The sequence below is a fragment of the Nuphar pumila genome, chromosome 3 (assembly GCF_984573655.1).
Source record: "Nuphar pumila chromosome 3, dmNupPumi1.hap1.1, whole genome shotgun sequence".
Taxonomy (NCBI): Eukaryota; Viridiplantae; Streptophyta; class Magnoliopsida; order Nymphaeales; family Nymphaeaceae; genus Nuphar; species Nuphar pumila.
Window position 1 is genome coordinate 24,679,879 of NC_143251.1, and position 27,476 is coordinate 24,707,354.

Sequence of the window (27,476 nt, forward strand, 5' to 3'; positions counted from 1 at the left end):
ATATTTATATATAAATATATATTTGTTATTTTTAATAAATAAAATAAAATAATCTTGACTTTCCCGCATCAAGCATGGCCGATACGAGACCAGGTCCCAGGAATGCCAAACATGACCTAAATATTTTTCAAATGCAATACAACAATATAAAGAAAACATCATAAAAGCTAAGAGACTAGTCCTCCCCCCCCCCCCCCCACACACACACACACCCCAAAGATACAATTCAGAGAAAGCAAATCATAATGTTCTACCTATGACAACAACGTTCAATATTAGTATATTTAATCCAGAAAAAGAATTTTGAAGCTTACGCAGCCTCTTGGGGATTGGTGCCATCTTGACTCCAACTCTGAGCAGCAGCATCCCAATTTTGTACAGGTGATGATGCTTCATCGGGATTTGCCTTTGTTGAAGTAAACTGGCCTTTATTACGTTGCATCCTGTTGTAACCATAGCATAGAAAAAGGTTACCAACTGTGAGAAAGGGACTACATAAATACAAACATGGATTTAAGTTTCAGCAGGTTCTATAAGACTAAAACCATCAATTGTAAAATTAATAGATCAATGCATCAGCAAAAACATCCTGGTGGGGATGATATCAAATTGAAAAATATGCTCACTGACCAGGTTTACTGAAATTATAGACGCAGCTAGATTTAATAAGGAAAAAAGGTAAAAGCGAAAAAGAACCAAATTTGAGACTTGCCTTCTTATAAATACTCGTCAGACAATGCACAATGACAGATTATTTGAACGCTTTGATGGACAGCAACAGAAACAAGTATGCTCGTAATGACATAGACCTTGATTCTAAGAAGAAAATTATCCAGGAACTGCATGGCGTACACATACATCTAAAAGTGATAAACTGGTATTTGAGGTTGTCTTCTACTAATGGAAGATGAACATGTTAATAAATATGTCATGAACAGAAACTAGGCTTTGCATGACGAGCAACCTAAAACATATCGTAAGTCGTAACCCGTATCGGCCAGGACCAAATAAGATACATATCATATCGTATCGTAAAAAATTGTATGCTTTAAATAAAAAATTAATAAATCCAAAAAATACGAAAAATCTAAAAAAATCATATGCAAGAAACAAAGATGAATTGCATAAGATAAAACTATAATATCACATATCAAAACAATTATGTGCTGTGAATGGCATGCATAAGACAACGAACATTCAATAATCAAGACAATATGCAATAAATTACATGCATATCTCACAAGAAAAATGCAAACTATGAAATAATATGCATATTAAATAATGAATCTAAGCTAATAAGACAAGATTCATAATTATGTGTGTTTACATAAACAAAAAAATATCATAAAATGCTTTCAATACTTAAAAATTTTTACATTACCAATTTTTTCAAAATGAATTAGATAACATCAATCATGAGTATCATCATCATTATCTTCCTTTTTTGAAAAAAATCTCCCTAAATCACTCTTAATCACTTTAGGGATGAATAACTAGCCCCAAGGAGCCTTATATGTTTTTGAAAAAAAAAAATAGTGCACTTAAACTGCATTTATAACCTATCTTAAGATACACCCGTATCGTAAGATACACCCGTATCGTAAGATACAAAGGTATAACATAAGACACACACCCATATCGAGATACGGGTGTGTATTGTATCGAAAAACCCATAGATACGATACTGATTGTCGCATATCGTACGATACTCTACAATACTTACAACATTGATTATTTCTACTGTTTTATCCTTCGGAAAAAATCAGTTTCAATTGTTTTAGCAAGAAAGCATGAGAGAAAGGAAGAAAAAAGCGGGAAAAAAACAGAAAAAAAAAACTGCAACCTATACATCTTGGATAATCATGTAGTGCAGATCATCTAATCCTCAAAACACAGCAGTCATTGTGCACAACCTTTTGTAGATCATGTCTACACTAAAGCATAACCAGATATAGCTTATCGAAAAAATAAAGCATAACCAGATATAGGCACTATTGACTTATACTCTAGATAGTAAGCTGATCCAAGGTGACTATGCACTGAAATAGCAATCACTTCCTCCTTGGAACAATCTAAAAAAAATGCACTCAGAAAAGGACAAAAAAATTTGTAAAGTGCATCAAGTAAAACAGCAACACGACCTGGTGAACATGAGATGGTAATTATCAAAACACAAGAAAAAAGGTGTAGGAATATTTACAAATTATAAATTACTTTTTAAGGATGTTTTGGATACTGCTCACAAGGATTATTGCTGAGTTCTTCCAAAATCCACAATTGCTAACTTTGGGTATCATTTTCCCACAGCACTGACACTCCATGCAATTCAGTCACTTTCTCAAAATAAAAAAAAATGTTATTATTTTCTCAAGGAATACTCGAGACTTCCTATAAAAGTGGAAACGCATGGGCCAACAAATTTGATTTTTTCTTATTCTCTCTAAATTTTGAGAAATTCTAACTAATGAAGATTTCTATTTACCTTTTTTCCCCAATCAATAGCTTAGACAAATGCATGTTAATGTATCTAAATTTAGGGCCTTGTGTTTATGTATTTTGATTTATTGTTTACAAACCTTAAAAAAACACATTTAATAAATAAGAATTTATCTCTATTTATAATCAAGTCAATTTTTGGATCCCAAACTATTTAAACTAGGATCAACAAGAAAGAGGGGTGGGCAGAGCGGATTAAGAGAAAAGAGGCAAAGAGAGGATGAAGACTGGGCACAATGGCTGTTTTGGTGTTGAAGGCATGGTAGGAGTGGTGGTGATGATTTTGGTATTGATGAAGGGGATGGGATGGTAGTGGCAATGGTGATGGTTTTGGTGTTGAAGGAGGGATGGTGATGGTTCTGGTGTTAAAGATGGTGGTGCAGTGGTGGTGGTAATGGTGGCCTTGGTGTTGAAGAAAGGGAAGTGACAATAGTGGTGTTGGTGGCAGTGATAGTGTTTTGGGGTTGAAGGGGAAGTGGTGGTGGTGATGGTGAAGAAGGGCTTGGCGGTGGTGGCAGCGTGATGGTGGTGGTGGTAGAACGGGAGAAGATAAGTAGAAAAAAATGGGCCCTTGTCTTTCAAAAAGAAGGTGGCTTCTATTTTTATTTATCAAACTTGTTAAAAAACAGAACTTCCAAACATGAAAAGTTGCTATTTAAAATAAAAATAAATAGTTAGAAGCCATTTATAAATGCATAGAAACAAGGGGTAAGTTCTCTCTGAATTAAAGATCTGAACAACAATTAATGTTGCATCAACACCAAAACCACTATCAGCAATGAAGTAAAGATAAATGTTGGTTCTTTATTTGCACTGACCAAGCAAAACCCTCTGTTTTCCAAACCACAGTGCAAAAGCATCAACTTAAAGAAATCTTTTTTGGGGGGGGGGGGAGAGAATTATATAAAAAAAATCAGTGTCCATAATATTTGTTAAAATGTCAAATGTAACATATATATATAATAATAATATATCATACTATTATTACATATATTTTATTTTTAGTATTTTTTCTTTTCTTTTCTTTTTCTGTTTTTATCTAGTTCAATTTGAACTAGATGTTATAAACTAGTCAAGTCCCAAGTAGGACTTGACTAGGTTATAGTCGTTAGAGCCGTTGGACTAGGTCCAATGACTCTTAAGGAGAGCTCTAAATGAGCTCTCTTTAATCTCTCTCCCATCTTGTATAAATAAGGGTGATCCCCTCTCCTTTGTGAATTTAATGCTTCTTAAGCATTTGTTGTGAGAAATAAAATATTATTATTTTTAGTGTGTTCTTTCATTTATACCCTTTTATGGGTTATGCATGTAGTGTCACCAATAGACACCCTTTGTGGGCTTTTCATGCTTTTGTGGAAGACCATTTCATTACATGGTATTAGAGCCTCGAAGATTTTTAAATCTTGGAGAATTTCCACCTCGCTTTCCATGCCTTCTTGCAAAGAGTGATTCGTTATCTTGTTCGTGGTTCAAGTGATACTCTTTGAAGAAGGAAAGCGCTTGGAGGAAGATTGGCTACAAGAAATTTGTGTTTGTGTTTGTGTTTGTGTTTGTGTTTGTGTTTGTTCTCCTTCTCTCTTTTCTCTCTTTTCTCTCTTTTTCTTCTCCTGCCTATCTTTTCTTTTCTCACCCTTGTAAAAGATCGATGACAATGATAAGATCACCATTATGCCCATGAAATTAAATTACACAAATTATGGTCTTAGCCACTTATGAAAAAAAATGGACAGAGTGGATGATAGGGCACGCAAAAATTATGTCATGACTAATTAATAACGTTGACATAGAGTCTTGCCAAGTTTGAGCATGCCGCTAAAGCTTGGGAATACCTTAGAAATATCTATTCCCTTAAAGATATTGCACATGTGTGCAATTTGCAAGACAAAGTTTGGACGATGACTCAAAAAGACAAAACTATTAGAAAATACTACAATGAGTTATCCGAACTTTTGAAAGAATTGGCTTTTCTTGAGCCCAAATGGCAATGTGCCGAAAATATCGAGCTTCGCCAAAAGCAACTCGATATGGAACATTTTTATCAGTTTGTAAATGGTTTAAGGCCGAAGTTTGAGTCAACCAAATCGGCTCTTTTACATCGTGGAAAGGTTCTTTCTATCGTTGATACTATAGAAGAACTTACTATAGAGGAAAATAGACAGAAAAAATACTTAAAAATCTGAAGATGATTCCGTTCTAGTTGTGTCTAGACTGGGAAACTATGTGCGTACTTGTAGGCCACCACACTTTGGTAGACAGAATGGTGACTTTGACAAAAGAAAAGTCATTTGCCACCATTGTCATGAGCAGAGGCCACAATGTCCAAAGTTAAAAAGAAAAGAGAGTTACATCTGTTGAATCAGAATCAAAAGATCAAGATGCACCCGTATCTATGGCTCAATCAATGGAGATACTTCAACCTCTTCTCAAAGGAGCACCCTCCTCAAATGAAGCCTCAACTGGAACAGTTGTTGCATCCTTTTTGGATCCAGGTAACTTTTCTTGGCTTCTTGACTCTAGTGCTTCCTTTCAAATGGCCCCGAATGTCAATAACTTATCTGAATGTCTTAAAAATAACTCAAGTGTGTCAAAAGTTTTCTCAGCTGATGGTACATCTCTTGAAATAAAAAGAGTTAAAAATTTTGAAAAACTTCATAAGTCCAAAAAATTCTTTATCCCAGAAGTTAGATATATTCCTAAACTGAATCTAAATCATTTATCTATTTCTCAAATATCTGATTATGGGTGTAATATCTCTTTCTCTTCTCATGGTTGTTGGGTAAAGGATCGCCAGTCAGGGAAGTTAATTGGGGAAGGTCATAGAAAAAGATGACTCGATTATATGGACTTTTTTTAATTGCCCAAGAATGCTTTTTGTTATAATGTTCAAAAAATAGAATTTGATTTATGGCACAAAAGACTTGGCCATCTTCATATGTCTAAGATCCAACATTTTTCAAGTTTAAGAAAATTTTGTAATTCTGAAAGTTTTACTTGTAAAGACTGCATCTTTGGTAAAATAAAAAGATTACCGTTTTATAATAGAACTTTTGTTTCTTCTAGACCTCGTAAGTTAATACATTCGGATGTTTGGGGTCCTGCACCAGTCATTGCAAAAGGTGGATATGCATATTATGTAATTTTTGTTGATAACTTTTCTAGGCATACTTGGATTTATTAACTTAAACATAAATCTGAGGTCTTTGCACACTTTCAAACATTTCATATAATGGCTAAAAATAAATTTTAAAATAATATTTTCATTTTTTGCATTGATTCAGGGGAAGAATTTATGTCCAAAGAATTCAAAGGCTATCTCAATTTACATGGCATCACACATTAAAGATCGTGTCCACACACACCACAACAAAATAGCCTAGCCGAACATAAACATCGACACATTATGGAAACCACCAGGACTTTACTAATTACAAATCAAGTTCCAAAAGGTTTTTGGGCAGAAGCTGCCCTAACTGCCCTAACTGCTACCAATCTCATTAATCAAATGTATCTTCCTTTTTGAAAAATATAACTTCAATTAAAAAACTAGTCAACTTACCTCCTGATTATTCTAGATTACAAGTCTTCGGATGCAAGTGTTTTGTTTTCACCAACAAGAATGACAAACTTTCTTCCTGTCCGATTCCTTGTGCCTTCTTAGGATATGCCGATAATAAAAAAGGCTATAGGTGCTTTGATTTTCAAAATAGAAAATTATATGTATCAAGAAATGTATCTTTCCTAGAGAAAAAAAGTTTTTTTTAATTTGAAAACCCCAAAGAAGTCACAAAATATTCATTTTTAATAGATTTGACTTCAAAATCCAATGAATGGGATCTTGAACGTGACTTTGACAATGATCAAAGGATGTTGAACATAATGTTGATAATGAAGAGCAAACCCATAAGGACATTAGTCTATAATATTCAAAATGAAGAGAGACAAATCTTCCATGTGCATTAGAAAAATATTTCGAAGTATCTACCGGAAGGTCATCCAGAATTTCTAGACCTCCTGAAAAATTTGTGTCATACGAATCCTTTTCACCTAAGTCACAAGGACTCGGCAAAGCAGGTGTCGCACCTGCGTCGACGCGATGCAACGCGGGTGCACGTGCAGGTGCGGCACTGGGTGCGGTCAACACGACCCTGGGTGCGGTCAACGCACCCAAGGTCATTTTGGTCAAATTTTTCGAACGTTAAAAAAACGATGAAAAAGGAGGATTAGGGCAAAAAAATTTGCCCTAATCTCCTCTCCCGTGCAGCTCAACTCGAGTCCTCCTGACGCCACCTCCTCCTCTCCCTCGTCGCTAGCTCCCTCTCTCTCTTCTTGTGTCGGCAATGGAGGGGTCGAGCCCCCCTGCTCCCTCTCGCTCTCTTGTTGGGTCGACAGGGGAGGGGTCGAGCCCCCCCTCTCGCTCTCTTGTTGGTTCGGCAGGGGAGGGGTTGAGCCCCCCTCTCGCTCTCTTGTTGGGTCGGCAGAGGAGGGGTTGAGCCCCCCCTGCTCCCTCTGATTTTGGCAGGGGAGGGGTCAAGGCCCCCTTCTTGCTCTCTTGTTGGGTCAGCAGGGGAGGGGCTGAGCCCCCCTGCTCCCTCTGTTTTGGACAGGGAGGGGGTCGAGCCCCCCCTCTCGCTCTCTTGTTGGGTCGGCAGGGGAGGGGTCGAGCCCCCTTCCTTGCTCCCTCTTATTTCAACGGAGGAGCTGAGTCCCTCCCTATTTTTGGCAGGGGATATATATATTATATATATATATTATATATATATATATATATTTATATTAAGATAATGTTTATATAATTGATTTGAAATTTTGAATGTATTTTTTTTTTCAAGATAAAGGGAAAGGACTTGCGTCATCCTCATTCCAACATTTGAGTTTTGCTGCTAGTTTTGCTGATAGTTGTAGTGGGACTGATGAGGTGGGGCCACTATGGGTACATATAGATAAACTTGCAAAAACTGGAGAAGGAGATGGTGGAAATAAGAGATTTTGATACAAGCTCTGTGAAAGAGATTTTGTTGGGTCTTAAACAAGAGCGAAGACTCATTTGTTGAAGATACCAGGACATGGCATTTCAGGATGTAGAAAAGTTGATGAGGCAATGCGAAGACAATACAAGAAAATACAAGAAAAATATGAGAAGAGAAAGACAATGACCGATTCTTGTGCAGTTAGTGTGTCATTTGCAAGCCACCAAGAAGATGCTGAAAAAAAGAAAAAGAAAAAGTCCATGTAGGAGGTAGAGGAACGATACAAGCAGCATTCAATACATATGAAAGAGAAGAATTGGATAGAAAAGTTGGGAGGTATTTTTATTGTAGTTCACTCTCATTTAATGCAGCTAGAAATCCTTATTGGAAGGATTTAGTAACATCCTTGGCAAATTGTAATTTGAGTGGCTATGTGCCTCAAAGCTCTGAAAAAATACGAATCACAGAGAGGGCAAATGTGGAGAGGTTGTTGGAGATTAAAAAATATTCATGGGAGCAAAATAGAGTTTCTATTATTTCTGATGGATAGACAAATATTCAAAGGCGTCCACTGATCAATTTCATTGTTCTTCGCTTAATGGCCCAGTATTCTTGAAAGCAGTTGACGCATCTCGAGAATATAAAAATGCAGAGTATTAGAAGTCATAAAAGAAGTGGGTGATCAGAAATTATTACAGACAACACTCCAGTTTGTAAAAGTGCAGCGTTGAGTTTGGAGAGTGACTACCCTCATATTTTTTGGACTCCCTGTGTAGCACAGAGCTTAAATCTGGCCCTAAAGAGCATATGCAACCTCAAAGAAGAAGAAAATTCACAAGCATATGCTTTATGTTCATGGATTGAAGATTTAGAAAGAAATGTCAATAACATTAGAAATTTTGTTGTTAATCACCATCGTGCTAATGCTATATTTAATAGGCATTCTGACTTGAAATTGTTGAAGGTCGCTGAAACACATTTTGCGTCCATCATTGTGATGGTGAAGAAGATTAAAAAAGTGAAGAATGCTTTGGTTAGCATACTGACTGATGAAAATTGGACATTCTATCGTGTTAATGATGATGTCAAGACACAAGAAATTAAGAAATTCATTGTTGATTATGAGTTTTGGGACAAAGTAGTATACTTTCTTCAATTTACCCAACCTATTTGGGAAATGTTGAGAGAAGTTGATAAGAATGAACTCATGCTTCACAGAGTTTATGAAATGTGGGATAATATGATTGAAAAAATACAAGTTGTTGTTTTCAAGCATGGAGAAAAAAATCTTGCATTGGATGATTCAGAATTTTTAAATCATATTTATGCAATTTTAGTCAGAAGATGGGATAAGAGCAACAATCCTTTACATTGCATGGCACATTCTCTTAATCCAAAATATTATGCAAAAAAGAGGCAAGCAGGTGGTATTGGTCGTGTCCTTCCAAATCTAGACTCAGAGCTATCAAGACATAGAAATATATGTATGATAAGACTTTTTCCTGAAACATATCTTCTAAATCAAGTGACACAAGAGTTTGAAAAAATTTCATCTTCGAGATTATATGAACCAGCATTATTCGCAAGAGGATAATATAGATACTATCACATGGTGGTCAACATTTGGATCAAAAACATCACTTCTCTAACGTCTTGCATTACTATTGCTATCGTATCCTGCTAGTTCATCTTGTTGTAAAAGAAATTGGAGCACATATTCTCAAATCCACAATGTGAAGAGAAACAAACTCACAAGCAAGTTTGCAGAGGATTTAGTATATGTTCATTCAAATCTTCGACTACTTTCGCGAACTAATGATGAATACAGATACTAATTTGCTCTCTTAGTTATTTGATTATTTATTTTTTATTTCTTTATTTAAATATACTTTTATTGTGTTTAACATTTTTAAATTGGGTTTGTAACGCAGACAAGGAACATCCAAATTTTGAGATATAAACCGAGAAGAGTGTGACTTCGAGGGAGACCATGATTTCAACATGACAAACATAGATTTATCTAAGCCCAATCTTCCTTCTAATGATGCATTTGATGATGAAAAAGAAAATTATTAAGATCCATTACTTTTGGTATGTAATTTAGTTTTTTTCTACTTTACTTATTTGATCGATATTTAGGTTGATTTATGTAATTGCTTTACTTATTTGATTGATATTTAGGTTGATATATTGTATGCACGATGAATGATATTATGACAATGTTAATTGTTAAAACATCAAATATATATATAATATATATACACTTTTGCCTTGCCGCGCCCCCGCACCCTAGGTTTTTGAAAGTGCCGCACCCGCACCCACACCCATGTGACTTAGCTTTTCACCCACATTCAAGGCAGTTATTGCATTAATACAATCATATGTAGAATTGTCATCCTATTCCCAAGCCAAAAACCATGTAGAATGGGTAGAAGCCATGAAAACAGAATTGGACGCATTAGAAAAGGTTAATATTTGGACTATTCAAGATGTTCCTTCAGGTAAGAAACTCATAGGTTGTTGATGGGTTTACAAAGTCAAAAGCAAGAGTGATGGAACTCTTGAAAGGTATAAAGCTTGTTTAGTGGCTAAAGGGTATGCCCAAGAGTATGACATTGATTATGAAGAAACTTTTGTCCTTGTTGCTCGTATGACCACTGTCATAACTTTAATAGCTTTGGCCTCTATTAGAAAATGGCTCATATTTTATATGGATGTCAAAAATATTTTCTTCAATGAAAATCTAATTGAAGATTTGGCGAACAAATAAGATGCCTAATGAGTGGAGGAAGAGTACTTTAGTGCCTCTATATAAGAATAAGGGTGATATACAAGATTGCACAAACTATCGTGGTATAAAACTCATGAGTCAAACTATGAAACTTTGGGAGAGGGTGATTAAGTCTAGGTTGAGGAAGATTGTCATGATATCGGAGAATCAATTTGGTTTTATGCCTGGAAGATCAACTATGGAAGCTATACATCTTCTTAGACAACTTATTGAGATAAATAGAGGAACAAAGATTTGCATATAGTTTTTATTGATTTGGAGAAGGCATACGATAGAGTACCTAGAGACGTTCTCTGGTGGACAATGATGAAGAAATGTGTTTCTCTCAAGTACATTAGTATAATTAAAGATATGTATGAAGGAGTAGTAACCAATGTCCGCACTTGTGGAGGGGTGACAACCAATTTTCCGATAACGGTTGGGTTACATCAAGGATCTGCTTTAAGCCCTTTCCTATTTGCGATAGTGATGGATGAGCTTACGAGATCAATTCAAGAAAATGTACCGTGGTGTATGTTGTTTGCTGATGATATTGTTTTGATTGATGAGTCTAGAGCTGGGGTTAATGCTAAGTTAGAATTATGGAGACAGACATTGGAAGCAAGAGGTTTTAAGTTGAGTAAGAGTAAGACAGAATACATGGAATGTCGATTTAGTAAGCAACGAAGTAGTGATGGGAGTGTAGTGAAGCTTGGTGAGCAAGAAATACCGGTGGATGATTCTTTCAAATATTTGGGATCTATCATTCAAAAGTATGGAGAAATTGATGGAGATGTAAATCATAGGATAAAGGTTGGGTGGATGAAATGGAAAAGTGCAACTGGAGTATTGTGCGATCGTAGAATGCCATTGCGGTTGAAGGGAAAGTTTTATAGGACGACTATTAGGCCCGCTTTACTATATGGTACGGAATGTTGGGCTGCCAAGAGACATCATATTCAAAAAATGAGTGTAGCTGAGATGCGTATGCTGAGATGGATGTGTGGAAATACAATAAAAGATAAGATTCGGAACGAGGAGATACATAAGAAGGTAGGCGTTGCACCCATTGAAAATAAGATGAGAGAGAATCGTTTACGGTGGTTTGGACATATTCGGCGAAGGCCTAATGATGCTCCAGTTAGAAGGATGGAGAAATGGGAAAATATATTAGTTAAAAGAGGTCGGGGTAGGCCTAGGAAGACATGGATGGAGGTGATAGGAAAGGATATGAATGCCTTGAACCTCACCGAGGACATGGCATTGGATAGAAATGATTGGAGGAGAAGGATTCATGTGGAAGACCCAGAATGATTTTCTTTTTTGGTTCATATCGCCGACCCCAATTATTTTGGGATGAAGGCGTATTTGTTGTTGTTGAAAATCTAATTGAAGAAGTATACATAGAAGCTCCACCTGATATTAGTATCCCTAAGGGTAAAGCTCTTCGTTTAGAAAAAGCTTTTTATGGTCTTAAACAGGCACCAAAAGTATGGTATGACAGATTTAGTCGTGTTATGCTTGTTATTGGCTTTCAATCTCTTTTGACTGATATTGCTTTGCTTATTAAGAATTCTGATGTAGGCATTATTGTCCTCCTTCTCTATGTGGATGATATGATCATCACCGAAGGCGACAAATAGGGAGTTGTAAATATCAAAACTCTTCTTAAAACTCATTTTGAAATGATTGATTTAGGTTTATTAATATATTTTTTAGGAATTGAAGTTGATTATTCCCCTCGTGGATATTTGATATCTCAATCTAAATTCGCCTATGATATTGTTTTCAGGTTTGGAATTACAGATGAGAAGAAAGTGAACACTCTAGAAGTTGTTAATGTTAAAATGAAAATTGATTATGGAGAACTTCTTGATGATCTCACTCCTTACAGACAACTTATCGGAGCATTTTTCTATCTTTCCATTACTAGGCCAAACATAGCACACGTTGTACACACAGCTAGGCAGTTTCAGCATGCTCTCACCTCTGTTCACATGGGAGCAGTTTTGCGTATTATTAAATACATTAAGTCCTCTCTTTCACGAGACTTTTTCTTATTTGCTTTATCTTCATTAGATTTAATAGCATACACTGATACTGACTGGGGAGGTGATCCCAATAATAGACACTCAACCACTGGTTTTTGTGTTTTCTTAGGTGAATCCTTAATTTCGTGGAGGTGCAAAAAGCAACAGAAGGTCTCGTTCTTGTCCATCGAAGCTGAATACCGAGCCATAACAACCACGACCATGAAAGTAGTTTGGCTCAGACGTCTGCTTGTCGACATGGGAGTTGAAGCAATACAAGTTTCACGTATGTGTTGTGACAACAAGAGTGCGATCTATATTGCAAGCAACCGAACATTTTATGAACGCACCATACATATTGAGATGGACTGTCACTATGTCAGAGAGGAATATGTACATGAAATCATTGTTCTGCCATATGTTACATCAGAGTATCAATTAGCAGACTTCTTCACCAAAACTCTCCCTGCTCCTAGATTTCACTTTCTCTTAAACAAACTTTCGCTCATTATACTGTAAATTTGAGGGAGAGTGTTAAAATGTAAAATGTAACATATATATAATAATAATATATTTTATTTTTATTATTTTTCCTTTTCCTTTTGTTTTTCTGTTTTTATCTAGTTCGATTTGAACTAGATGTTATAAACTAGTCAAATCCCAACTAGGACTTGACCATGTTATAGTCGTTAGAGCCGTTGGACTAGGTCCAATGACTCTTAAGGAGAGCTCTAGCTTTCCTTAATCTCTCTCCCATCCTGTATAAATAGGGGTGATCCCCTCTCCTTTGTGTATTCAATGCTTCTTAAGCATTTCTTGTGAGAAATAAAATATCATTAATTTTAGTGTGTTCTTCCATTTATACCCTTTTATGGGTTATGCTTGTAGTGTCTCCAATAGACACCCTTTGTGAGCTTTTGTGGAAGACCACCATTTCATTACAATATTCAACCAAGTTTAAGATAAAGATAAATGTTGTTTCTTTTACAAGTGAATATTGCAAAGGTGCACCGTCACTAACACATTCTTGACCACGCAACTACAAGACCAAAATTTCACATTGTTACGCATCCGATATAGTTATTATAAAGCATTTATCCAGAACTCCAAAGCATCTAGGCAAAATGTTATAAAAGTCATTGTATCATATGATGACATGAGATGATTTATCGGTGTCTCATACTACCACCATACCATATGATCCTCTATGTAAAAGCATTTACATGGGTTATCATACTGGATCAGTACGATACATGAGTGTATTCTATCATATTATACAATACACCCTGTATCATAAAGTCAATACTTGGTGGAAATTGTATCTTGTCAGCAAAATTTTCAAGCAACAGCCACTTTTGGCTCAGCTTTTTAGCTTAAAAGGGAAATTTTTTACCCTATTTTCACACCAGAACTCGATCTACACTTTTCATCCAGACTTACCTAGATTTCTTCCTCAAAAATTGAGATTTTTATGATTTTGCCCTAATCCGGCCCTAAAGAGTTTGATTTTTTTTTTTGCATGATCTTGGAGTATTGGTCCTAATCCGATCCAGGAGTCAAATTTTTATAAAATCTTGCAGCATTTCCCCCAATCTTGCAGCAAAATTTGTGCAACATCTTCAATTATATTTCCTCATCCATCCTTAGCAAGATTAGATCCACGCAATAAGATTGATCTACATTTTTTAAGGTAGAGCAGGATTAAAAGGCTAAGATTACAAGGTAAGAGGTTGATCTACACCCTTTGAAGGGTGTTTACATTGATCTTTTTTCCAAAAGTGGCTTCTCCAAGAGATCTAATTTAGTAACACTGCATTTCCGTTTATGAAAATAATAGGTTGCTTAACCATTGCAAATATTACGAGAGGGAGTTTCCTGAGAGAATATTCAAAATTAAACATCATTTGACTCATATAAGGCAAAAAGTCTGCCCATGCAACTACAAGAAACTGCCAAAGCTGTAAATGTTAGATGAACAACTTGATAAGAAACTCGTAGGAGAAAAGGAAAAAACAAAAAGAAGATATAGAAATTGGTTGATGAAATATGTCTGAGCTGTGGGAGAAGTATTGCCTGGGTGGCAGTGATGGAGGTAGTGTTGGTGACCTGAAAAAAAGTACAAATTCTTTAGCAACAAAAAGGCAAAGGTGTAACCAATATCACTCATGGCAGTGGCACCAGGAATCTACCCCCTTATCTGTAGTAGTAGGAGGGAAAGAGCTGCTTCAAGGAGAGAGCTTATGAATCCTAGATGAAGAATTGACAACTGTTTCCTGCTTAGAAAGATTCCAAGTGCTCAACCTGATATATGTTTCACTATCATTAAAGCAGATGGACTTGGCATTTATGAATGGTTGTGAGGGTGCTGAGATGAAGGCAACAGATCAAACCCTGCAGGCACACAGGTGTGTCCTTAGCTTTCAGAGGTGGGCCATGCAAGGCAGGGTGGTCGTGGGGTACCACCTGGGGTTTTCCTCACTTTGGTGAGGGTTCCTTGTCATTAAAAAAAAAACTTTTTTCGTGAGACATGCAAGTAATGTAATGCAATAAATTCTTTCCAGTTTCCAGCTATGATTGACACTTTACCAACATAGGATCTGATTATAAGATACTCTTATCATGCATTGAGGGGATGAATTGTAAACCAAGTTGTCTTATAGGTAAAGTAGTGATGCAGTGAACTTAGAGGGTCTTGAAAGACTACAAGCTACACCATTATAGCAAATGGATGAACAAAATATAAATATTTTGGTTTCATGTCCTAAGAGTAATCTTTTCAAGGTTCATTGATATGTGTAAATCACAGACAGTGGATGTGTTGGTTGAAATATTCTTGGAGGTGATAGAAGTTAGACTTTCTAATGTGGCCCAGTCCATTACTGATAATGCAATAAACTTTAAGAATGCATAAAAAATTATTCATAATGAATTTAGTGTTTTGTTTGGTGTCAATGTGCAGCACACTGATTGGCTTCTATGCTTGAAGGCATTACAGAAATGGATAAATTTGTTTATATTATTAAAATATTCAAAAAGATCATAAAATTCATTTACAACCATTCATGGGTACCAAGTCAATGAGAAAGTTTACCACTAGAGCAAAACTAATACGTCCTGCATTAAAAAGGTTTTATTCAAATGTTTTCATAATGCAAAGCCTAGTCTTTTGCATCAAGGTGCACTAAAGTAGATACTTGCATTAGATGCGTGATACTTTTTCCAATATATAGGAAAAGAATTGAGAACAAGATGATAGAGTTAGTATTTTCTAGAGTTTGGCAGGGTTATAGCATGTTTTTGAAGACGACTGACCCACTAGTAGAAGCCAACAAAAGTGGACAGTGATGATAGGTCAGCTATGCCTTACTTAGATGACGATATCGATAATGCAAAATAACATATCGTAGATAATCTAAAGGGAAAAAGCACTATGATGAGTCAGTTTAAAAGATCATTTACAGAAGATGAACTAGTTAGCTTTGTCAAGATATTCATGCTGCAACTTATTACTTGGACCTTGCCATCAGTTTCTCCCTTATGTACGTGAAAAATGGAAAAGTGAGGAAAGACTACCTTAACACCAACGAATATCTAAATATAAATGAAGAAGTGCAGAGAGCCATTCATATGAAGTTGGACATTTATAACCAAAACCAATGAGATTTTGGAAGAAAAAATGCAACAGAATTGCATGACTCAATGCACTCAGCTACTCTTTATTTGTTTGAGTTAAAGTTTTATTAAGTGAAATGTAATGTCACTGGATTCCTGTTTTTTTGTTATAAGTTTTCTGACTTGTGATCTTTTTTCATTCCTCATCCAAATTAACAGTGGAGTAGGTTTAGAGGAGATGCTCCCACATTGTCTTCCCTTAGTACATTTGCCTACTAAGTATATCTTGCACAAGTGCAATATTAGTTGGTCTGAGAAAAATTAAAGATTTTCTGAGGGCATTTACACTAAAAAAGAAAACCATTAGGAGCACTCATGCTTGAATAACCCTGTATTTATAATTTTATATCATATAAAATGAGACAGGTAAAGGTTAGATTTTTTAGATTCTCAAATTCATAAAAAAAAAATTTATTTTTGTTATTTACATTCTACATGCATAATTTCTTGTCTGCATTATATATGAGATTATGGTAATGTAGCATTACATATATTATGTGCACTTTGTAAAGAAATACAAAAAAAAAACAAAGAGATGTCATAGGAGCTAATATGACTCCAGTAATTCAGATCATGTAGATATATTAGGTGAATGGTGCAAGAGGAGCCTGTCTTGACCAAAGATAACAGTGATTGGAAGAAATTGGAAGTTGAAATGGAAGCAAAACTCTAAAAAAGGAAATAAATATGCAAGAGTTGAGCTAGAGGAAGAGGACAGAAGGAATGATTAAGAAGAATAAGATCCCTTCATTTTGGAATCTTTTTTCCCATGATTGGTGAAATTAAAGTGTAGATTAAAGGATTTTTTCCTTTTTATTTGTTATTTAATTTATGGGTTATTGTTGATGACTTTATATCAGGTATTATACTATTATTGCTTTGTTAGTGACTCAGTTGTTGCACATGAATTGTAAATTCATGTTCTACTCTAGGTTTGCTTAGTGTTCTAGTTTTATTATTTTAGTGCTTAATTTCACCTGCACTTTTGGTGGTTTATCCTACAATATGATAATGATAGAGTACAACAAATTTGTATCTCTCGATATGCCTAATATGATTTCTAGATTATCCCCTAGAATCTCATTATTTAAATGAATTAAAAAAAAAGAACCACAATTATGTGAAGACCCTCATTGAGAATTATATTTCTTATGAAAGCATTTTTTGTTTTCCAATGCGTAATAGAAAATCAATTTAACATCTATAAGAGCTTCTATACCGACACTACAAGTACAAATGCCACCAAAGATGAGTTTCACAACACGCAGAGACACGTGCTTTTGTTGGTTGTCTAAATGTGGGTACCATTGCATGGATACCAGCAAACTGGACTACATTCACAGCTTCCTGATATATCATGCTGACGACATGGATTGGTATACATGTCTAGTAACATTTTGGTATATTTCCACTGCATCACGACATCGTAAAAGATGACATATGACTAGACACCTTTTGCTCAGGGAGTGATCAATGCTTTACACAATTTTATTACAAATAGTAGAGTAATAAAGTTATACGCCATATGAATCAACACCAAATGCATGAACTAAGTGGCTCCACTAAGGAACCAACTTTTGGGGCAGCAGCCACACTATGATGAAGAACCAAAACACTAACTATAAAGTAAGAGAAAAGATATAGAGATATCAAATGTGATAATCCCATAATCAGTTGAAGACCACAGAAAGACAAGTGATCACCAGCAGCCAGCTGGCCTCCATAGCTGCCTGGAAAGCAATAATAACATTCTAGCAAGGTTCATAAATTCCCTCTAGTAATTATATCATCTCATAAACCAATTAAATGATGACAATAATACTGAAAGAATAACAGATATGCAACCTATACCTTAGAGCAACCTCTTTCCGCACTGTATAACGAACCTTTTTATCAAAATTTCGCTCTTTTCTCTTCTCACGGAACCTTGTGAGTGATGCAATACGCTGGGGATAGTTCATGCGCTGTGGAGCATCAGAGTAACCCTGGTTGAAAACATCAGTAAACACGGGTATAGAGAAAAACAGAAGCCACTAAAAGGACTTCAAGGAATTCACATACCTTGTAATGCTGATGTCCAGACAACGACATGGTGGGCAAGCCAGGGGGCATTTCACGTCCACCAAGTAATAATAGCACTGCTTGCACCTATAATACAAAACATGAAAAGGATTACATACTTTGCAAATGTTGCATCAAAGATATTCTAGGAGAAAACATTGAGAAACACACATAAAAAATGCAAATTCAAGTGTGCTAATGCACCAAGCTATCGAATTAAATATGACACATTATAATAATTATGAACCGGATGGAAGGCATCCAGTGTGCATACACCGTCTATACATCTTCTAGATAATAGGAACAAGAACTACTCTCCACTGACATGGAATGGCAAGCAGTAGAGCCACCAGTGCCACCAAATGCAGTAAGGACCTTAACAAGCAATCAAGGACTTGGATCCAATAGTAAAGCAAGCCTTAGCAGGACCACATACAAGGCATACTCAAATGAATGATAAGCAAACACAACCAAATGAATACACCAATTATGTAAGACTTCATGACGTAAGCAAATGTTACCACATTAAACAAAGCCAGTCACCTAACTGCATATAATGAGGCCTGAGTTCAAAACATTAGCAATCAACTGAGAGTCATATTACACCTTGGCCAAGACCCTAGTCTACCTTGAACGAAAAACAGAAATCTTCACTATGGCATACAAAGATACATCGAAAACAGAAATCTCCAAACTATGGCATACAAAGATACAGCGTCCTGCAAGACAGAAAACAAGGCCACATGGACCAATGCCCATATAGGACTTTGGGCTTGACTTACAAGGCTGGGCACAACCCACAAAAAATGCTAAGAAGACTGAGGGGGGTGAAAACCAAGATTTGTAAATCTCCTCCTTTTCAACCATATTATTTGGAGCAGCTATCAATGGAGGGAACACCAACATATAGTGTCACATCATCACCAAGCCTTAGCAGGACCACAAACAAGGCATACTCAAATGAATGATAAGCAAACACAACCAAATGAATACACCAATTATGTAAGACTTCATGACTTAAGCAAATGTTACCACATTAGACAAAGCCAGTCGCCTAACTGCATATAATGAAGCCCGAGTTCAAAACATTAGCAATCAACTGAGAGTCATATTACACCTTGGCCAAGACCCTAGTCTATCCTGAATGAAAAACAGAAATCTCCAAAGAACCAAAAGCACCCTATGACATGCAAAGATATATTGTCCTGCAAGACAGAAAACAAGGCCACATGGACCAATGCCCACATAGGACTTTAGGCTTGACTTAAAAGGCTGGGCACATAACCCACAAAAAATGCTAAGAATACTGAGGGAGGTGAAAACGAAGAATTGTAAACCTCCTCCTCTTCAACCATTTTATTTGGAGCAGCTAGCAATGGAGGGAGCACCTGTAAATCAGGGACGCATCACCTGAAATCGAGAGAAGGAAGAAGAGAGGTAGGAAAAAACAGGGCTGCAGCACAAAACTCCACGCACACCCATTGTGGGTCGTGGGTTCCTTTAAGTATTGACATTTTTACAATAATACCCGTGAGGCTAATATACAAGGCTTCTTACATAAGAGGGGCAATGCTGGAAACATTAAACAAGATACATATCAAACCAAAATACATTAGAACGTCAGTCTGGATTCAGGTCTGTATCTGGATCCAGACTCAAACATCCTGTCTCAATAGACTCCCTCAAGTTGTGCATGGTAAGGACCATGGACACCTTGCTTTTCAAGTACCAAAATATTTGCTTGCTTAATCCCTTCGTGAATAGATCAGCCACTTGATCCTAAGTTCCACTAAACTGAGTTGTGATCTCACCACTTTCTATCTTGCTTTTTGACAAAGTGTTGATCTATTTCAATATGTTTGGTCCTTCCATGCTGAACTGGATTAAGGGAGATCTTAATCGCGCTTTAATTATCACAAAACAATATAGAGGACAGCTGGTTTAAATCAGCTAACAAATACCTAATCCAAGTTACCTTCGACGAAGTTGCAGCCATTGATCGATATTCAACTTCAGTATTGGATCGGGCTACGGCCTTTTGTTTCTTTTTGCTCCATGAAACCAGAATTTTGCCAAGAAAAACACAATACCCGAAGACTGATTTCCTTTCATCTGGATCCCCTACCCAATCTGCATCTGAAAGGGCCATCACAGTTATCATGTCCTCACCACTATTCCTTCTTTGATAACGAAGATCATCTTCAAGCTTACCCTTAAGGTATCTAAGTATTCTTTTAACGGCTTCTACATGAGTGGTTCGTGGACAATGCATGAATTGTGAAACTTGATTCATGGCATAGACAACAGCAAGACGAGAAAAGGTGAGATACTGAAGCATACCCACAATGCTCCTGTGTCATGTAGGATCATCATAAATGTCCCCTTCATCATGTCCAAACTTCGGATGCAATACACTTGGAGTTAAAATTGGCTTACAATCTTTCATCTCAGCCTTATTAAGTAAATCAACAGTGTATTTATGCTGAGTCAGTAACAATGCATCTTCTTTCCTATCAACTTCCACTCCCAGGAAGTATTTGAGATCTTATAGATCTTTCATTTTGAATCTTCGACGCAGCACTTTCTTGATTTCGTTAACATGCACTTCAAAGTTCCCTGCAACTATGGTATCATCAACATAGATTAGCAACACAATCATTCATTCACAACCTTTATAAATGAAAAGAGAATGATCCAAATAGGACATGCGGAAGCCATGTTTTTGAATTTCAAGCAAAAAGCTTTCAAACTAATATTTGGATGCTTGCTTAAGACCATATATGGCCCTGTTTAGCTTACGCATAACTGACGGGATCCTTTTCACTATACCCTTGTGGTTGCTCCATATATACTTCTTCCTTAAGATCTCCATGCAAAAAGGCATTTTCAATAAAAAGCCTTATTACAACATGCTAGGTGACCAGACTCTTGGCTGATTTGACTCGAATTGATTCACGAAACAAAGGGAAGAAGAGCTTCTAGATTTTTCAGTGGACTTGTGTTAAATACTAATGGACAGATTTTCCTTGAAGAGACACATATTCCCGCATCTTTCTCATTTAGCAAACGTCCTCTTCATGTGAAGATACTTCACATAAACTGGAGTAAAAACGACGCAAGAATTGATATCATCAATAAGTTTAGAAACAGAAATAAGATTCTTTTTTACATTAGGAACAAGAAAAACATTGGATAATTGAAGATTGGAATCAGACATGGCAATGAGTACTTTTCCAGTGTGTGTGTGATGGGGTGACGAGTATCATCTCCAATAATAACTTTATCTTTAACAAAACGGAGTCTAGTTATTAAATTTACCTTTATCCCCGGTGATATGATTTGTCGTACCTAAATCCACATACCAGACTTCTTGATCATTCGGTTTCAAATTCAGTCCTGGAATAACAACCAATAATAGTTGTTTATCCATCGGTAACTGTTGTTCTGTCCCCTCTGATTTGGCAGCATTCTTCTTTTATAGGTTGGTGTCTCCAGTATATTTTGGATCATCCTTAAACCAACAGTTAGCTTTAACATGGCATGGTTTCCGTGAGAATTTCTTGCCTTGATAGGGAATAGAAGTATTGGGAAGAGAAAGCAGCCCACGGCCTCCCTTATTTCGTCCTTGTCCTCCTCTCACACCACCTCTTCCTCTTCCATATTGTGTATCTGACATGAGTACATTATGGCTATCTGATGCAGCTGATGAACTCTCTGATACTCCTGTCATATTCATCTCAAACTAAAGCAACTTTGGATGCAAGGCTTCGAACGTGGGCAGCTCATCAAAGCACGACAGAGTGGTGTAGAAGATGCTATACTCAGGTCCAATCCCATTAAGGGCCCGTTGCACTTTGTCTTTATTAGGAATATGATAACCGACAATTATTTTCTTCATCTTATTAAGGTACTTCATAATTGATATAGAGCCCTTTTTAAGATTCAGAAACTCTTTCCTCAAATACATAACCCTTGCTTCTAAAACCTGTGAATATGTCAAAGCCCATAGTTTCATGGTTGAGCAATCATCAGGAGTGCTCACTAAGACCTCCTGTGAGAGAGTAGACGTGATATAGGCAACAAGTGCCTGATCATGCTTGATCCAAGACACATACTCTGGATTTCGAACCTGAACAACAGCAGTTACAGCCCCCTTTTTCATCCTTTTCTTCCCGCAAGACAAATTCTGGTGGAATTTTGACCGACCCATCCAGGTGTCCTGAGAGATCTTGACTTCGAATAAAGGAAATTACTTGTCTCTTCCAAGTGAAGAAGTTGAAAGTAGACAGTTTTTCTGAAACTAACCGATTGAGAAAGCTAGCTGACATGGCAGAAGAACAATCCATAACCAAGGAATAAACAAAGGTCACGGCTCAAACACTAACACTGTTGTTATATAAATCGAGAGGAAAACAGTAGGTTCGGTAATACGCAGGTCTGCCCCTTTTTCTTTAGAAGGCAGACTCGGTCATGAAGAGAAATTTATCAACCGTAGCAAAATGATACCTTCAATATCAATGCAGGAATAATAACTCTCTTATAGATTTTTTTTTGAAAGATCTGAATTTCCTGATCTGAACCTTGATTCAGATTCAGATCTGGGAAAGGATATCAAAACATCAAATCTAAATGGATTGACGATTTGCAAAAGAGAGACAGGTCTGAATCTTGATTCTGATTCAGATCCGGATGATTTGCAAAAGAGGGAAAGATTTGAACCTTGATTCAGATTCATATTCAGATCTGGGAAAGGGTATGGAAATCTAAATGAGTTGAGGATTTGCAGAGGAGAGATTTAGAATCAAACTGGAAAGAATAAATCAGATTGAAAACACCCAAAACAAAATCTGAATCAGAGGGGCAGATCTGAATAAAAAATAGAGTATTGGGAAAAGAGAAAAATCTGAATCTCTTGACCAAGATTCAGATCTGAAACAATGAAGAAAAAGGCCTTAGATAAGAAGAGAAAACGATATTTAGGGTTTTTCGGATCTGAAACGAAAAGGAGAGGAATAACGAAAGGGAAGAAGCAAGAAAAGAAAGGAGGAATAAGCCAACATCTTTCAGAACATACCAGGATGAGAAGACCGAAAGCCAACCGCGCTCTGATATCATGTAAATCAGGGACGTGAGTCGTGACACCTGAAATCGAGAGAAGGAAGAAGAAAGGTAGGAGAAAATAGGGTTGCAGCACAAAACTCTACGCACACCCAGCGTAGGTCATGGGTTCCTTTAAGTATTGACAACTTTACAATAATACCCCTGAGGCTAATATACAAGGCTTCTCACATGGGCAATGCTGAAAACGTTAAACAAGATACATATCAAACCAAACTAGATGAGAACGTCACTCTGGATTCATATTTGGATCTGGATCCAGACTCAAGATCTGAATCCAGACTCAAATATCACTACTCAATAACACCAACATACTGTAATATTGCGTATTTTTCCATGATTTTTAATTTTAAAAATATGAATTTTTAATTTAATATTTAATTATATTGATAAAAATCATGGAAAATACATTAATTTATAGGTGATGTCAATTGGGTCTGGGCATGGCCCAGAGCCAACTGACAAGAGCCCACATTAATTTGGCCTAGAGCCCACATTAATTTGTATACCGTTGGATGCGTCTCGTAATTTTGAGCACATTGGTGCCCTGTTTTTCTGAAATCAAGTTACAATTAACCCAAAAATCGTGTTTTTTCAAAAAAGACCAGCCTCTATTTTTGCCTTTTTCTGGATTGAATCGAACTGGATCCGCTTCGTTTGATCTAAGTTGATATGGATCTGGACCCATATTAACTAGGATTTGGTCCAGGTAGGATCCATATCGATTTTGAATATGGGTTTGGATCAGAGTTACCAGTCGAGGAAGCGGAAGCGGGAAGCAAGGCACTTTCAAAAATTTAGGAAGCAGGGAAGCGTGGGACCACTTAGAAGAAAATTCTGAACTGTCTCGGAAGCGACCTAGGAAGCGAAACGGAAGCGAGGGAGAAGCAAAAAAAATGAAAAAAATGGGGAAGCGAGGGGGAAGCGTGAGGGAAACGTGGGGGAAGCGCGCTTCACATTTATGGGAAGTGTGTTTCCCATAAAAGGGGGACGCGCTTCCCATAAAAGGGAAGTGTGCTTCCCAAAAAGGGGGATGCTTCCCCTCACGCTTCGGAAGCGCGACGTTTCGTGCTTCCGAAGCGCGCTTCGGGGAAGCGCGCTTCCGATAACTCTGGTTTGGATCTTGGATCTAGATCCAAATCTGAAATCTATATATGGCCAATTTAAAACTTTAAATTTAATATTAGATGAGGTAGAGTTTGAACTCTACCCCATGAGGGCCTTCCGGAGGGGGGCAGTACCCTCTCTGGAGTCTTTCATGAATTACAAAATTAAATAATTAAATAATATTAATTAATAATAAAAGGATAATATCTAGAAGAGGTAGAGTTCTACCTTTGGTAGGACTCTACTCTCTTAAGGAGAGCTATCTAGAGGGGACGTCACCCTCTAGATAAGAAGCTAATTAAAAAAAAAGGATAAGAAGAAGATTAAAAAAAATCTAGAAAGAATATAAAAAGGGGTAGTCTCCCCCTCTCTCTAGAATCGTGATTCTAGAGAGAGAGAGGGAGAGAGAGAGTTAGAGAGAACCCCAAACTTGTTGGGGAGAGAGAGGGAACAGAAAGAAAGAGAAAAAAAAGAAAGGAAGTAAAGAAGAGAGGAGAAAAAGAAAATTTGTTTTCTCACAGTACATCCATTGATTTCCGATCTTTTGCTATGCTTCGATTAAGGTATGAGTTTCTCTCTAAGTTCATACGGAAGGAAATACGTATAAACTACTTTTATGTGTAAATTTAGATGGGAAAGGAAAATCTTATTCAAAAATATGTATGTCTATATGTATTAGGTAATGATTTCATGTATTTCTAGAGATTTTGATTTTCCTATTGTGTCAAATCCTGAAACACATGTTTATGTCGATTTTCTTGGTTTGATATGAGCATGCCATCAATATTTTTCTCTACTAAATCATGTGGCCAATTTTTTGTTGATATGCATAGATACATGCTATTGATTTCTTGTTTTTGCCAAGCATGTTGAACATATACATATATATATATATATATATATATATATATATATATATATATATATATATATATATATATATATATATATATATATATATATATATATATATATAATGCTCTTGAGAGCAATCTAAATAGACTGTCGATGGGTTTGCATGAGCAAATCTGAACAGACTGATGTGTGTATACTGTGCAATCTAATCAAATCTACTGATGCGTGTGAGCATGTGCAATCTGATTAGATCGGTACTAAGTGTGTGTGGGTGCAGTCTGATCAGACTGGCCTACATGTCGTGTGTGGATAGTCTTATCAGACCTGACAATTTGATTATATGTTATTTTGGTTGACTGTTATGAAATTTGATCATGTAATTTGATGATTTCTTCTGATTAGACTATATGTATTTTTGGAGACTGTTATCAAATCTGATTATGTTATCTTGATGACTGTCATCAGATTTGATTATATGTTGTTTTTGGTTGACTGTTATCAAATCTGAGTATGTTGTCTTGATGACTGTTATCAGATTTGATCATATGTTATTTTTTGTTGACTGTTATCAAATCTTAGTATGTTATCTTGATGACGATTATCAGATTTGATCATATGTTATTTTTTTATGACTGTTATCAAATTTGATTATGTTAATTTGATGATTGTTATCATATCTAATAATATGTTGTTCTTAATAACTGTTATCAGATTTACTATATGTTAATTTGATGACTGTTATCAGATTCGAATGTATATTAATTTGATAATTGTTATCAGATTTAACAATATGTTATTTTTTATTACTCTTGGAGTTAACTATAGGTTATTTGTGATAATTCTTATCAGACTTGTCTTGATGCTGATCGGCTTATTATTAAATTTGATGACATGATATTTTTTTTATGACTGTTATTAGTCTTGATTACATATTTTGATTAGGTATGTATGCTTATACATTCGAATACCATGTTGCAAATATGCATATCATACGCATGAATCTGGAGTTTATTTTGATGTTTACATAAATATGATCATGTGTATGTTTGGGTGTTTATGCATGGAATTGATCATGATAAAATATGTGTACGCATTTGACTTTATATGCATTCATGTTGTTTATTTGAATATGCATTGTGAATATGTTTTGAAACAAGGCATGTGTTACATGATCACTAAAATTTTGCAAAAGATGCATAAATCACTTTTGGGGATGCTTTTGTAGTCAGATGTCATGTAGGCTAGGAGCACGTGGTGCTCTACTTGTATTTATTTTATTTATGCATTGCAAAATTTATTTTTGAAAAGTTAATGGTTTTCCAAATTAATTGCATTGTTAAAACGAAGTGGGCCAGGGTCCGAAAGTAGTTTTGCATGTTGATTTGCAAAATGGTTCTTTTGTGTAAAGAACTTAAAATTATTTGAAAGGTAAAAGAGATCAAACAGTGTAATTAATCTCTTCATTGATGTCTCTTCCACAGTGTGGGAATCTGAATGGCGGTTTTGAGAAACCGTGAGGATACTAAAACTCCGTGTGCGATTGTTCCCCTGAACACGTGTAACACTCATTTTTTTCAAAAAAAAAATGATTTTGGATCCAAGTTGGATCTGACCGAATTCAACCCGGATCCTGATCCATCCCCCCCCCCCCACAGGATTTTCTTTTAAAAGAAAATGAAACCCCCTTGTGCCTCTTCTCTCCCCCTACGCTTCTCTCTCTCCCCCTCGACAACTCCAACGTGGACTACTACGGGTCATGCAGGTCAGGAGCACGTGTTGCTCTACTTGTATTTATTTTTGGAAAGTTAATGATTTTCCAAATTAATTGCACTATTAAAACGAGGTGGGCCAGAGTTTGAAAGTAGTTTTGCATGTTGATTTGCAAAACGGTTCTTGTATAAAGAACTTAGAATTATTTGAAAGATAAAAAAGACCAAACAATATAATTAATCTCTTCATTGATGTCCATTCAATAGTACGGAAATCTTGGATGGCGGTTTTGGGGAACCGTGAGGATACTTAAACTTCATGTGCGATTGTTCCCTTAAACCCGTGTAACAGTCGTTTTTTCAAAAAAAAAATGGTTTTGGATCCCCCCCTAGGGGGTTTTCTTTTAAAAGAAAACGAAACCCCCTTGCGCCTCTTCTCTCTCCCTAATTCCCTCTCTCACCCTCGACAACTCCAACCCCCTCTGCGTCTGACTTCTCCCTTGCACAGACAAGAACCTCGCCCCCCTCTCGCTCGCCGAAGCTCCCTTAGGTACGCTCCTCCGACCCTCTCTCTCTTCTTCCGGTCTCCTCTGCTACGACAATGGAGGGGCGTTGTCCCGTCCCTGCTCTCTCTCTCCTTTCTCGTTCCAGCAGAGGAGGGGCGCCACCCCTCTCTGCTTCCTCGTTTCAG

General features: G+C 36.5%; 1 protein-coding gene across 1 annotated transcript in view; it reads right to left on the reverse strand.

The window, feature by feature from the left end:
* Positions 1 to 27,476, reverse strand: part of LOC149842317 (GATA transcription factor 28-like) — an 88,152-nt gene that overhangs the window by 48,726 nt on the left and 11,950 nt on the right. Inside the window, exons 3-5 of the mRNA XM_089999060.1 lie at positions 17,997 to 18,083; positions 17,787 to 17,920; positions 315 to 443 (exon numbers count right to left, since the gene is read on the reverse strand). Coding sequence (XP_089855186.1) covers positions 315 to 443; positions 17,787 to 17,920; positions 17,997 to 18,083 — 350 coding nt within the window. The remainder of the gene's footprint in view (positions 1 to 314; positions 444 to 17,786; positions 17,921 to 17,996; positions 18,084 to 27,476) is intronic.